The sequence below is a fragment of the Oryctolagus cuniculus genome, chromosome 5 (assembly GCF_964237555.1).
Source record: "Oryctolagus cuniculus chromosome 5, mOryCun1.1, whole genome shotgun sequence".
Classification (NCBI taxonomy): Eukaryota; Metazoa; Chordata; class Mammalia; order Lagomorpha; family Leporidae; genus Oryctolagus; species Oryctolagus cuniculus.
In genome coordinates, this window is record NC_091436.1 from 145,364,686 (window position 1) to 145,380,829 (window position 16,144).

Sequence of the window (16,144 nt, forward strand, 5' to 3'; positions counted from 1 at the left end):
CATGCAGCATGTGACCTCTTCATTTAGTGTAATGGTTTTGAGGCTTCTCTTTGCTGTCCCATGTGTTGGCACTTTATTCTTTTTTTTAAAAGATTTATTTATTTATTTGAAAGTCAGAGTTACAGAGAGAGAACGAGAGGCAGAAAGGGAATGAGAGGTCTTCCATCTGCTGGTTCACTCCTCAGTTGGCTGCAGCGGCCAGAGCTGAGCAGATCCGAATCCAGGGGCCTCTTCTGGGTCTCCCACGTGAGAGCAGGAGCCCAAGAACTTGGTCCATCTTCTACTGCTTTCTCAGGCCACAGCAGAGAGCTGGATCGGAAGTAGAGCAGCCGGGACTTGAACTGGTGCCCATGTGGGATGCCGGCCCTGCAAGCGGCAGCTTTACCCGCTACACTACAGTGCTGGCCCCAACACTTCATTCTTTCTTGGAGTGATACTCCGTTTTGTGGATATGCCACAATCTGTTCACCCATTCATTGTTTGATAGACATTTGGATCATTTCCATCTTTTAGCAGTTGTGAATAGTTGAAGAGTGCTACTTTGAACATTCATATTCATCTGTGTGTTTGAATATCTGTTAGCAATTCTTTGGCTGTATATCTAGGAACAGAATTGCTGTGGGTCATGAGAATTCAATGTTGAACTTTTTGAGGGACCTCCAAACTTCCGTGGCTGCTGCACCATTTTTCATCCCCAAAGGCAGGATGTGAAAGTTCAGGTTTCTGCACATCCTTACCCAACTCTTGATTTGTTTTTTGATGCTAGTCACCCTAGTGGGTGTGAAGTGGTATCTCATTGTGGTTTTGATTTGCATTTCCCCAGTGGCTAACACATCTTTTCATGTGCCTGTTGGCCATTGGGTATCTTCTTTGGGGAAGTGTCTGTTCAAGTCCTTTACCCATTTTTAAATTGCGTTGTCTTCCTCTTATTGAGTTATACAAGTTCTTTGTATGTTCTAGACACTAAACCCTTTTCTTATCTGTGATTTGTAAGTATGTTCTCCTATATGTTATCTTTCTACTTCAATGGCATCCTTGATGTAGAAAAGTTTTAAATTTTGATGATGATCAGTTTATATTTTTCCCATCCTGGTACTTTTAGTGTAGTAGCTCAGAATCCATTTACAAAGGAGGGGTAATAAAGATTTATCTATGCTGTTTTCTTCTAAGTGGGTTGTATAGGTAGTCATAATGCAGGAGAGAGGAAAGAATATTCAAGATTGCCCAAATTGGTTAAATCACACAATAGAGTATAGTGGTAGAGAATAGAAATGGCAATTGAGAATTAGCCAATTTTTTTTATTTAGTAAATATAAATTTCCAAAGTGCAGTTTATGGATTACAATGGCTCCCCCCCCCATAATTTCCCTCCCACTCACACCCCTCCCATCTCCCACTCCCTCTCCCATTTCATTCACATCAATATTCATTTTCAATTATCTTTATATACAGAAGATCGATTTAGTATATATTAAGTAAAGATTTAATCAGTTTGCACCCACACAGAAACACAAAGTGTAAAATACTGTTTCAGTACTAGTTATAGCATTACTTCACATTGGACAGCACATTAAGGACAGATCCCACATGAGAAGTAAGTACACAGTGACTCCTGTTGTTGACTTAACAATTTGACACTCTTGTTTATGGCGTCAGTAATCTCCCTAGGCTCTAGTCATGAGTTGCCAAGGCTATGGAAGACTTTTGAGTTCACCGACTTCAATCTTATTCCAACAGGGTCATAGTCAAAGTTGAAGTTCTCTCCTCCCTTTAGAGAAAGGTACCTCCTTCTTTGATGGCCCCGTTCTTTCCACTGGGATCTCACTTGCAGAGATCTTTCATTTAGGTTTTGTTTTGTTTTGTTTTGTTTTGTTTTTGCCAGAGTGTCTTGGCTTTCCATGCCTAAAATACTCTCATGGGCTCTTCAGCCATATCCAAATGCCTTAAGGGCTGATTCTGAGGCCAGAGTGCTATTTAGGACATCTGCCATTCTATGAGTCTGCTGTGTATCCTGCTTCCCCTGATGGATCGTTCTCTCCCTTTTTGATTCTATCAGTTAGTATTAGCAGACACTAGTCTTGTTTGTGTGATCCCTTTGACTCTTAGACCTATCAGTGTGATCAATTGTGAACTGAAATTGATCACTTGGACTAGTGAGATGGCATTGGTACATGCCACCATGATGGGATTGTATTGGAATCCCCTGGCATGATTCTAACTCCACCATTTGGGGCAAGTCCAATTGAGCATGTCCCAAATTGTACATCTCCTCCCTCTCTTATTCCCACTGTTATATTTAACAGGGATCACTTTTCAGTTAAAATTTAAACACCTAAGAATAATTGTGTGTTAATTACAGATTTCAACCAATAGTACTAGAACAAAACAAAGAAAAAATACTAAAATGGATAAAGTATTACATTGTACATCAACAGTCAGGACAAGCGCTGATCAAGTCACTGTTTCTCATAGTGTCCATTTCACTTCAACATTTTCCCTTTTTGGTGCTCAGTTAGTTGTCGCCGATCAGGGAGAACATGATATTTGTCCCTTTGGGACTGGCTTAATTCACTCAGCATAATGTTTTCCAGATTCCTCCATCTTGTTGCAAATGACCGGATTTCATTGTTTTTGACTGCTGTATAGTAGAGAAATAGCCAATTAAAAAAAAAAAAAGTCTTTACTTACTGCAAAGCCAAAGTGACAGAGGGAGAGGGAAAAGGGGTGAGAGAAGTGAGAGTGCATCAATCCACTAGTTCACTCCCCAAATGCCTGCAATGGCCAGGACTGGACCAGGCCAAAGCCAGGAACTTGGAACTTCCAAGGGAGTCTCCCACATTGTTAGAAGGGGCTCAGGTACTTGAGCCATCATCTGCTGCCTCCAGGATGTATTAGCAAGAAGCTGTCCTTGAAGTGGGGTAACCATGATTCAAACAAACACTCTGATATTGAATGTGGACATCCCAAGCAGCGGCTTAACCTGCTGTGCCACAACACCTACCCTTCGACAATTTGTTGGTCTTGACTTACTCCTTCTCATCTAGGTTCAGTGTACAAAACCTGAGTGTAGAAAATGGAGGCAACTTACCAAGGAAATCCAGCTTACACCACAGATAGCGAAGACTTACCGATGTGGTATGAAGCCAAATACTGCTGTCAAGGTATGATCTGTTGGTTTTTCTTTTGAATTAGCAATTTTTCGGAAAATAATATTGGTGTGTATTTTTCACTTACTGTGTTAATCAGGGTTGTATCGGTGTACATGTAACAGAATCCTAAGTTAATGACTTAACCAGTTAGGAATTTCACTTTTATTCTAAGGAGTTCGGAAATAGATCAGCGTATCTGCCCAAGGAATCTCCTTCTGGTTTCTAGTCAAGCTACCTTTAGTTTTGTTCTGCATCCTTAAAGCCACAGTGTAGTTGCTATACTGCCATCCATTGTGTCCAAGTTCTATGCGGAAAAGAAGGGAAGGGCAAAGGGCCCAAGGGTTGTGTCAGCCAAGTCTGTCCCTGTGTTACTGGGGACACTTTCCTGGAAGTTCCAAGGGTAGATTTCCATTTATGTCTCACTGAGTAGAATGGGATCATACAGCTGCTGTGAACTACAGTGAGAACAAAGTTGTTTTCTTACTGAGCCTCTTGCAACACCAAAGCAGGATGCTGTTAGTCAGGGAGAAGGGCACATGGACGTGTCTGGTGGTTCGGAATCAACCACAGGTGGTATAATGTGTCTTTTCTGAAATTGGGCAATCAGTGTGTAAAAATGTGTAACTGGGGGTCGGCATGTGACACGGGAATTCCAGATGGGCACGGGCATCCCATTTAGGCTCTAGTTTGTGTCCTAGAGCTGCTCCACTTTCAATCCAGCTCCCTGCTAAGGGTCTGGAAAAAGCAGTGGGGTATGGCCCAAATACTTGGGCCCCTGCTGCCCACAGGGGAGACCCAGATGAAGCTCCTGGATCCTGGCTTCTGCCTGGCCTAGTCTTGGCCATTGCGGCTATCTGGGGGAGTAAACCAGTGGATGGAAGATATCTCCCTCCTCCTACCCCCTCCCTCCCTCTCTCTCCCTCTGTCTCTGTCTCTGTAACTCTGACTTTCAAATAAATAAATCTTTTAAAACTAAATAAATAAAAATAAAAAACATGTAATGACTTTAATATGTTAAAGCTGTTGATGTACACAAGTGTTGCTTCTCTATGGAATATGTTACATTAGGAATCATTGTAAAATTTACCTTTTTAATATATACATTTCAGTGGTTTGTAGTATATTGACAAAGATATATAATCATTACCAGTAACATACTTTTTTAGGTCAAGTATTTCCCTTTTAAAGAATGATTGGAGGAGCTGATGCTGTGGTGTAATGGGCTAAGCCTCTGCCTGCAGCACCAGCATCCCATGTGGGTGCTGGTTTGAATCCCAGCTGATCTTCTTCCAATCTAGCTCTCTGCTATGGCCTGGCCACAATGGCCAGAGCTGCACTGATCCGAAGCCAGGAGCTTCTTCTGGGTCTCTCACGTGGGTGCATGGGTCCAGGGACTTGGGCCATCTTTTACTGCTTTCCCAGGCCATAGCAGAGTGCTGGATTGGAAGTAGAACATGGGATGCCGGCAGTGGAGGCAGTGGCTTTACCTGCTATGCCACAGCACCAGCCCCACAGTAATCTCTAAATGATTCATTTATCCTATTAGAGCTTCAAAAAATGCATTTTATTACATGCTTATGGAAGGCATGTTTTAAAGGTTTATAGACCTGTGACTCAGAGTGATCTTTATATCAAAACCATACCTGAGGCATCCCATATAAGCACTGGTTTGAGTTCCTGCTACTCCACTTCCAATCTGTCTCCCTGCTAATGCACCTGGGAAAGCAGTAGAAACTGGCCCAAGTAATTGGGCCCCTGTACTCACTTGGGAGATCTGAGTGGAGTTCCAGGCTCCTGGCTTTGGCTTGTCCCAGTCCTAGCTGTTGTCTCCACTGGGGAGTGAACCAGTGGAATGAAGATCCTCTCTTTATCTCCCTGTGTCTGTCTCTCCTTCTCTCTAACTCTGCCTTTCAAATAAATCAGTATTTTTTAAGAAGAGTTTTATTTTTTTCCTCTTTGCACTTTCTTGTCCTGTGACCTTGGGCAGGACCACAGTGAAAGTGCTGGGAAGCTGTGGTGGAAACAGACACCCTTACCTACTCCTGACCACAGGAGTAAGGGTTTCAGTATTCATCAGGTGTAGTGTGCCTGTGGTTTTTTGTAGGCACCCTTTATCCTACTGAAGTTTCATGCTTTTCCATGTTGGTTGAGAACTTTGTGAATTGTGAATGGATGTTGAATTTTGTCAAATTCTTTTTTCTGCATCTTTTGTGGTGATCATGTTGTTTTTCTCCTTTAATCTGCTATTCTGGTGATATGTACTGATTTTGGAGTGTTAAAACAATGTCGTGTGCCTGGAAACAATCCCACGTGTCCTTGGTATGTATACTTTCTCTCTGCTTCCGTCTGCTCAGGACTTCGGCGTCTGTGCTCACGGTGGATGCCGTCCCTCACTTTCTCCTTTTCTAATATCCTTGTCAGGTTCTGCTAGCTTCATAAAAATTGAGTAAAGTATACAGTCCTTTCCATTTAGGTAAAGTTTGTTGTTCGAGGTTGGTATTAGTTCTTTTTTAGTGTTTGTTTAACTCCACTAGTTAAGCAATTTGGGCCAGTAGTTTTCTTTCTAAGAAATGTAAAAATTGTAGCTTCAGGAGCTAGTGTTTAGCTTAACAATTAAGGTTCCCACTTCCCACATGGGAGTGCCTAGATTTGTTTCTCATGTCTGTATCCTGGCTGCAGCTTCCTGCCAGTGCATTCCCTGGGAGTAGAGGTGATGGCTCAAGTGGTTGGGTCCCTGCCAGCTACGTGAGGGACCTGGATTGAGTCCCCGACTCCTCGCTCTGTCCTTGACTTTTGTGGTCATTTAGGGAGTGAACCAGCACATAGGAGATCTCTGTCTTTCTCAAACAAATAAATATTGAGAGGAAAATGATAGATTGAATTTATTTAATAGATATTTGGCTATTTAGGTGGTTTGTGACTTCTTTCCATTTTGGGAGGTTGTGCTCTTCAAGGAACTTGTCATTTTTATCTACTTTGTAAATTTAGGTTGTTCACATTGTTCCTTTGTCTTCCTTTTAAAATTGTCCCTGGGCTCTGTGGTGGTATCCCCTCTTTTATTTTTGCTGTTGGTGATTTGGGACAGAGGAATGGAAACCACAGATTTGAGCCTGGGACCATTGTCTTGGAATTGGTAAGACCTGATCTAAACTCCTTCAGTTGATTCTGAAACTCACCTTTCAGGGTAGAGGGCTCTCTGAATGGGAGAAGAGGAAAAAATGGGAGGGGCCTGCCTCTGGGGCAGGGCTTCATTTCCCAGACTGAGGAGCTAGCATTGCTGTGGTTTTGTGCTTCCCAGTGTTCCTCAGTGGTCATCTTCCACTCTGTCCCCTGCAAGCTCTGCACCTCATATTATTTCTTTGCCTTTTGTTCCAGAGTTAACATGTATTTCTGAAAGGTCAAGCATGTTAGGTTTTGCATCTTTTGGAGCCGGTTATAAATTATACCATATTTCTTGTATTCCTTTGTAACTTTACTTTTTACTCAGTATTGAGGTTTAAGGTTTTATTGAGGAGCAGAGAGAGAGATTAAGACAGACAGAGCTCCCATCCTCTGGTTTACTCTCCAAATACCTGTAATGGTTGGGACTGATCCAGGTCAAAGCTAAGAGCCAGGAATTCGGTTCAGGTCTCCCTTGTAGGTGGCAGGGACCCAATTAGGTGAACCATTATCTGCTGACTCCCCAGGTCTGTTTTAGCAGGAAACTAGGGTAAGGAGCAGAACTGGGACTCAATCCAAGGCACTGCGATATAGAAACATGGCACTAGGCAAATACCCAACCCATTATTGAGTTTGTGGATATGCATCCATGCTGATGCCTAAAGCTCCCGATTTATGTATATTGTGTGAATCTACCTCAGTGTAGGAGGAATCTTCAAAAACTTTGTGTAATGCATATTATGAAAAAACTGTGCATGAGTTTCAAAAATATCTTTTGTATCAAAATTCTCTTTTAATTCCATTTTCCCATGAACTTTTTGAAGTACACTTGTATATATTCTCATATTCATGGATGGGGGATGTTTCTAGTTTTTGGCTGTTACATACAGTACTTCTGTGAGTACTCTTGTGAAAGATTCTTTGGAATATGTTCTAAAGAATAGACTTGCTAGGCCATAAAGTAGGGCAATCTTTAGTTATTTAAACAACATTAAACAGAAAATGAAACATAGCATTCAAACAGAAAATACATAAGTCAAAATGCATTGCTCAGTGAATTTTCACAAAGCACCTATTTGGCTGGCTCCCAAGGAATCGAACACTGACCAGCCCCCGGACGCCCTCTTGTATCCGCTGTCAGTCACAATCTCCATCCTTGCTCCCCTAAAGTGACTGCTTACTCGGGTCATCCAGGCCTATGGATTCCCCTGCTTGCTTTTGAACTCTGTAAGTGGAGCCCTTGCAGGATGATAGGACTGTTTTTGCTCAGCAGTGTGTTTGTGAGCTGTAGTGGGTGTGGCAGTGTGTGGCTATAGTTTGTTTATTCTCATTGCCATTATCTAAATATGATATGATGGGTGTTGATGGACTTTTGGGTGTGTACTTCTGTTGGTACTGGTGTACAAGGGACTTTCCAGAAAATAATATCAAGGTTAGAATTGCTGGACATATTTTATGCACATCTTCCATGATGCACAATAATCCCAAATTATATGCATTTAAAATATTTATACTTTGCCAACTTGCTCTCCACAGTTGTTATTTATATTTCAGTATCTGTTTCACATCCTCACTTATACAGTGTTTCATCGGACGTTTTTTAAAGTATGTATTTGAAAGTCAGAGTTGGAGGGAGGGTGGGAAAGAGAGAGTTTCCATCCACTGGTTCTCTCCCCAAATGGCTGCAGTGGCCAAAGCCAGGAGCTTCATCCAGGTCTCCCATGTGGGTGAGAGGGGACCCAAGCACTTGGGTCATCTGCTGCTACTTTCCCAAGTGCATTAGCGGGGAGCTGGGTTGGAAGTGGAGCAGCTGGGACTGCAGTGCACACATGGGGTACTGACATCCTGCTACGCCACAGTGCTGTCCCCTCATTGGACTTTTGTCTTTGCCAATTTAAGAGGTGAAAAGGGAAAATTTCTTAAAGGTAATTTGACATTCATGATTATTTTATAAGTAAACCTGATTAATAGTTTGTTTTCTCTTGCAGCCAGAGGCCTCAGACCATTGTTCCCTTCCTGAGGATCTAGTGAGTACTCTCACAGTTTTGTTTTGTTTTTTTTTTTTTAAGATTTATTTGATTTATTTGAAAGACAGAGTTACAGAGAGAGGTAGAGACAGAGAGGGAGGTCTTCCATCCGATGGTTCACTGCACAGATAGTTGCAATGGCTGGAGCTCGCCAGTCCGAAGCCAGGGGCCAGGAGCTTCCTCCGGGTCTTCCGCGTGGGTGCAGGGGCCCAAGGACTTGGGCCATCCTCTGCTGCTTTCCCAGGCCATAGCAGAGAGCTGGATTGGAAGAGGAGCAGCTGGGACTAGAACCAGCACCCATATGGGACACCGGCGCCTCCGGCCAGGGCTTTAACCTGCTGTGCCACAGCGCGGGCCTCCACAGGAACAGTTCTATGAGTCTCTCTCCATTTGGTTGCTAGTCAAAAACTTTATAATCTAAAATGGTAACTGTTAGCTCTTTGTTACTTTAATTGAAGTTCCTGAGGGGCTTCTTGGGAAGAAGAAGGTTTATTTCATTTTGTAGTTTGGAGGTTCACAGTTCAGAATTGGGTGGCCCCATTTAGCTTGCTGTCTAGGGAAGGCTGGCCCTGGTGGAGTAGGTGCAGAGAAACAGATTGCATAGTGAGCCAGGAAGCAGAGAGAAGTGAGTCTAAACCAGCCCACTTGTGAGAACAGTCTTCTGAAGGCAAGCCCCTGATGACTTTAAAGACTTCCAACCAGGCCCACCTCTCAAAGGTCCCAGTTAGTTCGAGTCTGCATTCTGAATCTATCAATCATTAACATAAGACTTCACAGTTTAAATATCTGCAAGGGTTTGGGGACCCAAGTCCTGTTTAATCCATAACAGTAACTGTATTAGGAAAATACTAGAATAGTGCTATTATAGGTGATCTCATCCTAAACCTTACAAAAAGACAAAGTTCCTTGGCTTTGTATTAAAATGAAATAAGGAAGATACTGCTGCTGGGCTCACACTTGCCACACTTGTATTTCAAGGGTGATTTTGTGACTGTTTCTCCATTTGACTCTTGGAGGAAAAGAACAAAAGGGCCATAATGTTATTGTCTTGGCCTGGATTCAGCTGCAGGTGTGTTCCTGTGCCTTCTGACCTTAGTGTAACTGCTGTGTGCTATCCACACCCAGATATGGTTGGGCAGGCAGCGTCTCCAGTGAAAGAGCTGTGTGCGTCTCATTTTGTGTCTTCGTGAAACAGTGCTCTCCAAGTATGACATGGAACCAGATCCGTTGGCTGTCTGAGAAACAATTTTTGGGGACCAGTGTTGTGGCATATTGAGCTACCTTCTATGCCAGCATCCTGTAAGGGTGCTGATTCAAGTCCTGGCTGCTCCACTTCCAATCCAGCTCCCTGCTAATGTGCTTGGGAAAGCAGCAGCAGATGGCCCAAGTGCTTGCGTCCCTGAACCTACTTGGGAGACCTGGAGGAAGCTCCAGGCTCCTGGCTTCAGCTTGGCGTGTTGTGGACATTTGGGGAATGAACCAGTGGATGGAGGATCTCTGTCTCCCTCTTCTCTCTGTCACTCTGCCTTTCAAATAAACAAATATAAATCTTTTTAAAAAATAATTTTTAAAATTCTGGGTTTCTAAAATTCTAAGAATCCTGAGTCATTCTGATTTCAGTTATTTGGGATTGGTAATTTGAGGTTCTAGATGTCTAAAACTTGGGGACTACAGTGGATTTTCAGGCAGAGGAAGAACTAATATGCAAATTGATTTTAAATCCATTCAGTTGCAAAGAGGTATGAAATAGGTGTGCTTTATATATGTAATAGATTGATTTAGAGAGAGAGATTTTAAATAAGTTTATACCCTCAAACATTCCCATAATAATGCAATGGCCAAAATAATTTCTGAATTTTGTGCAGATATGGGAGTATAGCAAGAAAGGAAAAATAACTTTAAATGCAGTTATAAGCACCTTACCCATCTGTCCTTCGATGTTGAGACCATTTTGAACCCTGAAGAATTTGAGCTATCGGACAGAGGCCATATTTATGGGATGCAAGAACTGAAAAATATTTACTGGCATCCCTGAATTCCATCTGCCAGATAATTTTTTTTTTGCATTCAGTTAAAAAATAGTTATCAGATGAAGATTTATAACCCTAATTGTCTACCTTACCCTTTTTTATTTCTATGGATTCTAGTGTCACTTTTAAAAGTTTTCTTTTTTTTAAAGATTTATTTGTTTATTATTTGAAAGGCAGAGTGACCAAGAGAGGGAGAGGCAGAGAGAGAAATCTTCCATCTGCTGGTTCACTTCCCAAATGGCCACAACAGCCTGGGCTGGGCCAGGCTAAATCCCGGAGCTGGGAGCTCAATCTTGGTCTACCACATAGGTGGCAGGGGCCCAAGCGTTGAGTTGTCATCCACTGCCTTCCCAGCACATTAGCAGGGAGCTGGATCAGAAGTGGAGTAGCCAGGACTTAAAACAGGCACACCAATATGGGATGCCAGAGTTATAAGCAGCAGCTTAACCTGTTGTGTGACACAGCTGGCCCCTAAAGCCATTTATAAATTTTGAGTGGGTATGTTAGTTTCCTGAAACCGCTATAACAAGTTACCACAAACTGGACAGCTTGACCAGAACTGTGCTCTGTCACCATTCTGGAATCAAGGTGTTGACAGAGCCTTGAGAAGAGGCTCCTCCTGTGCTCCCTCCAGCTTCTAGGGGTTGCCAGCAGTTGTCAGTCGTTAGCGCTGGCTCATAGACTCATTGCCGGCTCTAGGTCATGTTCTGAAGTTCCAGGTGGAGATGAATTTTGGGGACATGCTGTTTAAGCCCAGTGATTGTATAAATTACCATTTCTTCTCTGGTATATGTGTTAGAGATGAGGCTGACATTTCTGATGGTGTATTGACAGAATTACAGCCAGGTGTCCAGGATTAGAGACCAGCAAGAGCAAGTGTGGTTACTAGTCACAGCCAATGCAGAGGCTGGGGTGCAGCACCCTCAGATGGGCTTCTAGGGGGACAAAGACTGGGGAGACGTGGAGAGGTGGCGGGGCCTCTTCATTTGTACACCCAGCTGCATGACCTAGGAAATAGAAGAGAATAGGAAAGCTTGTGTTTGTGATTTTTTTTTTTTTTGGTTTTGGTTTTTTTTTTTTATCTACCTATCTACTTATTTATATTATTTATTTACTTTTATTTATTACTTACTTACAATGCTGGCCCCTGGTTTGCATTTTTAAGGCACCAGCATTCTGCTCTCTGCACGGTCCAGCCAGAGTGTCATGACTTGAATACTTCCTAGTACTGAGCTGAGAAGGGGTTGGTAGAGGCAGACCTGATGTGTTGGGGAAGGAGCTGGAGCTCCCCTTTCTTTGTGGCTGTTCAAGAATAGGCAAACCCAAAACAGACCTTGAGAGCAAAGCTGCCAGACTGAATGCCCTCAGAGACTGGCAGGCCAAGTGAGTGGGAAGCAGCTGAGGAGTGTACAGACTCCTACTAAACTGAACTGCACCTGCTCCAGATCTGTACTGGACAATCTGAAGGCCAAACAGAATGTGTCTCTAAGCTGGATCCACATTGTAGGCTTCAAGGTCCAAACCGCTGCTTGATGACAAATGGAATTTTCTTGGAACCTGGAGAACTAGCAATAGAGGATCCAAGAGCAGTAGATCCTCTTGAGTCAAATTCTTAGAATTCATGGAGCGTAAGTTTAAAGTTGTGTTTGGAAAGCTGTAGGATGTAGGACTTGTTGGCAGTGTTGCCTTACCAGCTGTGTCAGTTTCATTTTCATTGCAGTGGTCAGTCATTGTGGGGTTGTGCTGATCCAGTGACTCCATGCGTTCCGTCAACTCTGGCATGTAATTGCACATTTGAAGGCTCATAGCAGCTGATTTTGTGCAGTCCCCTACATTTGGCATCTTTTTTTTTATGTATTTGAAAGGCAGAAAGAGCATCAGAGGGAGAGACAAAGAGAAATTTTCCAACCACTGGTTCACTCCCAGATAGCTGCAATAGCCAGCACTGGGTCAGGCTGAGGCCAGGAGCCAGGAACTCCATTTGGGTCTCCTACATGGGTAGCCAGGGCCCAAGTACTTAGGTGTCTTTTGCTGCCTTCCCAGGTGCATCAGTGTGAAGCTGGATTGGAAATGGAGTATCCTGGACTTGAACCGTGCTCTGATAAGGGATGCTAGTGTCTCAAGAAGTGGCTTAACCCACTGTGCCATAGTGCTGGCCTCTTGGCATCTTATTTTGATGATTGTAGACTACTTTTCCCTTTTAGTGGGCTTTGACAAAAAGCAGTAATACTTGACTGCTACTTAGAATTGTTATTTTCTCAATTGCAGCTACCTTGATCTTCTAAGTAAAAAGAGGGGGCTAGGTAAACATGATTACCATTGTAAAAAGAAATTTTCCATGTCAGACTTAAGTCTTAGCTTTCAGTGTCATAAGTGGGCTCAGCCTTAAGACTGACCTGGTGTTGGTGGGCTCTGGGGGAGGAGGTGGAGGCGCCTGGTCTATGTAGAAAAGAATTCTGCCCGGCAACCATTTGCCCCAGGTATCCTCAACCATTTTTATTCCTAAGTCTGTGTACAGAACTCTGGTTAAGAATTGTTAAGTAAGAGTGGGGAGAGAGGCAGAGGAGAAGGATTAACGACGGAGGAGATGAAGCAGATCATCTGTCCCTGGCGAGACTTGCATGTATGTCTCTCATCTGCCACTGCCCTCTTCTGCTCGGCCCATTTCAGAGAGTGTCGGAAGTCTCCAACCATTGGTGGTACTCCATGCTCATCCTACCTCCTTTGCTGAAAGACAGCGTGGCAGCACCCTTGCTTTCTGCCTACTACCCTGACTGCGTTGGCATGAGCCCCTCCTGTACCAGCACCAACCGTGCCGCCGCTGCCACCAGCCCCGGGAAGCTGGAGCACGCCAAGGCGGCCCCCTCTGCACTTGGTGAGAGCCCTGCCCAGTGCCCTCGCTTTCCATCCATTCCCTGCTGTGCCCACTACCTGATATGTATGAGGAGCAAAAGGCCTAAGTTCTCTTCCAGGGTATGTGACACATGATGTAAAGTACCTCCTTGTTTCATGCATTTGGTTGTACAGTCAGCCCTCTGTGCAGTTTCCATCAGGAGACTCAACCAAGTATCAGAAATACTAAGGGAAGAAAATTGTATCTGTATTGAACATGTGCAGATTTTTTTCTATTTTTAAAGATTTATTTATTGGGGCCGGCACTGTGGCGTAGAAAGTTAGGCCTCCTCCTGCAGTGCCAGTGTCTCATGGGTGCTGGTTTGAGTCCTGGCTGCTCCACTTTTAATCCAGCTCCCTGCTAATGCACCTGGGAAAGCAGCAGAAGATGGCCCAAGTGCTTGGGCCCCTGCATTCACATGGGAGATGCGGAAGAAGCTCCTGGCTTTGGCCTGGCCCAGTCTGGCCATTGTGGCCATTTGGGGAGTGAATCAGCAGATGGAAGATCTTTCGCTTGCTCGCTCTCTCCTTCTCTCTTTCTCTGCATTTCAAATAAATAAATCTTTTTTAAAAATGTATTTATTGACTTAAAAGGCAAGTTAAAGAGTTGCAGGGAGAGAGAGGGAGGGAGAGAGGGAGAGAGGGAAATCTTCCATCCTCTTTCACTTGGGCCATCATCTGCAGCCTTCCCAGGTACATTAGCAGGGAACTGGATGGGAATCAGAGTAACTAAGGCTCGAATTGGCATTGATAAGAATGGCTGGCATTGCAAGCAGTGGCTTAACTTGCTGAGCCACAGCGCTGGCCCCCAGACTTTTTTGTTGTCATTATGTCCTAAATAATAAAGTACAACAACTGTTTATGTAGTATTTACACGTGGTAGGTGTTATCACTAATACAGAGATGATTACGGTATGTGGGTGACGTGCACGCACACTGCGTTTTGGTGTCTTTCAGACACTGAGGGATGACTGTGCTGTGGGTCAGTCACATTACTGGTGCATCCTGTGTAGTTCATTTTCCCTCCATAGTTTGGGAAAGCCATGGATTCTCTACAGGGTTTAATGAGTAAGTTTAGTGAAAGTTGAATAGCCATGTAATTTAATGATAACACGAACTCCTGCTTCCCAAAAAAAAAACGTTTTGAACTCTGTCAGCCGTCTTTTTCTTTATTTCTTTTGCCTTTCTTTTCTAATGAAGTGTCATTGGTCATCCCAGCAAAATGTTCTACTCAAAAACATTCAGAGCTTCAGGTTGGAGTGGGCATGTTGCTGACTGTTGACTTTAAGGGAATCTTTAAGATTTGTCATCAGAACTCTTGGTGTAGAAGCAAGAATTCTGGAAATTCTGCTTGTACATGAACAAACTGCATTTTTGATGATGCAAATAGATTTTTACATTGTTGGGTTACCTTAAGGTTTTTCACTAATAATATTAGGCCCTCATAAAATGTACTTGTGGCAAAAATGAAAACCCAAATGGTAATTCTCAGTGTTAATGAAGGCATCATGAAACAAGCACTCAAATATTATTGGAGGGCATGTACATTGAGGAAGGACAGTTTGGCAGCAAAAGCTTTCAAATAAATAACTTTTGACCCAGTGGTGCTGTTTCCAGAAATTTATCGTAAATTAATTATCAAAAGTAAGTGCAAAGAACTTTTGTTTTGGTAAATTTATGTTTTAAAATAATGAAATAATCGATTACAATTCAAATGCACTAATAATAGTGGAATGGATAAATAAGAAATTATTACAGTATTGAAGTCATGTTTAATGACATAGGAAAATGTTCATAAGATTGTAACTTTTAAAAAGAACAGAAAGCTGTACTTTTTTTTTAGCATTTCCCCACTTCATAAAAAATCTCTTATATGAATATTCTGTATTTATAGAAGCCGATGTAAGAATAGAGTCTACCTTAAATGTCATCCCACCATTTGGACATCATCAGGGGTTGGGTTTACGTGTGAAGCTATCCATTTTTTAATCAGAAAAAACAAAAGTTGCTTTTAAAAGATATTGCCACAAGGGGTGGGTGTTCAGTAAGTGTAGAATGTAAGTAATTTTAAGATGATTGAGTTTTGGAGATTGGTGGTGCAACACTGTGAATATACTCAAAAATGGTTAAAGTGGTAAGTTTGATGTCTTATTTAGCACAGCTAAGAATTTCAGAAAATTTCTGTTTTATGCCAGTTAAAATTATGAATAATTTGTGAACAAAGAATGGGGAAAATATATGTTTAATTCATGTGTATTTTGTCCATCTGGCTGGAAGAAGCAGAAATGCTGGTGTAGGATAGTGATGCAAGCCAGCCTATCATTTTGAGCTTGTTTTTGCTGTTTTAATTCTCTGGGGTTTGGAAGTTCTGCTTGCAGGAGCTGCCTGTTTGTGTCACTTATCAGTTCCAGGCATGAACCGGTACTTCCAGCCTTTCTACCAGCCCAATGAATGTGGCAAAGCCCTGTGTGTGCGGCCAGATGTGATGGAACTAGACGAGCTCTATGAGTTTCCAGAGTATTCCCGAGACCCCACCATGTACCTGGCTTTGAGAAACCTCATCCTTGCGCTGTGGTACACGAACTGTAAAGTAAGTTGGGTGTGTCAGCTGGGCATACAGATCAGGTGCCTTGCTGATGGAGAGGAGCTGCCTGACCTGGGATGGGATTCCTCAGCCTCAGCACTGTCGTGTAGGGTGGCTCATTCTTGAGGTGGTGAGGGCTGTCCCATGCAAGGCACAGTGTCTAGTGTCATCCCTGGTTCTTTCCACTACCTGATAGTAGCACTTCCCAAGTGTGACAACTGCATGCAGGTTGATTATCCCTTACCTGAAGTTCTTGGGACCAGGAGTGTTTTGGATTTGGGCTATTTTGGGGTTTTTGTTTGT

At 43.0% G+C, this 16,144-nt stretch overlaps 1 protein-coding gene across 4 annotated transcripts in view; it reads left to right on the forward strand.

Moving 5' to 3' along the window:
- Positions 1–16,144, forward strand: part of KDM1B (lysine demethylase 1B) — a 171,382-nt gene that overhangs the window by 128,734 nt on the left and 26,504 nt on the right. For all 4 annotated transcript variants that reach the window (XM_070074314.1, XM_017350451.3, XM_017350452.3 and 1 more), the window contains 4 exons: positions 3,045–3,161; positions 8,297–8,335; positions 13,036–13,240; positions 15,663–15,847. In XM_070074314.1, coding sequence (XP_069930415.1) covers positions 3,045–3,161; positions 8,297–8,335; positions 13,036–13,240; positions 15,663–15,847 — 546 coding nt within the window. The remainder of the gene's footprint in view (positions 1–3,044; positions 3,162–8,296; positions 8,336–13,035; positions 13,241–15,662; positions 15,848–16,144) is intronic.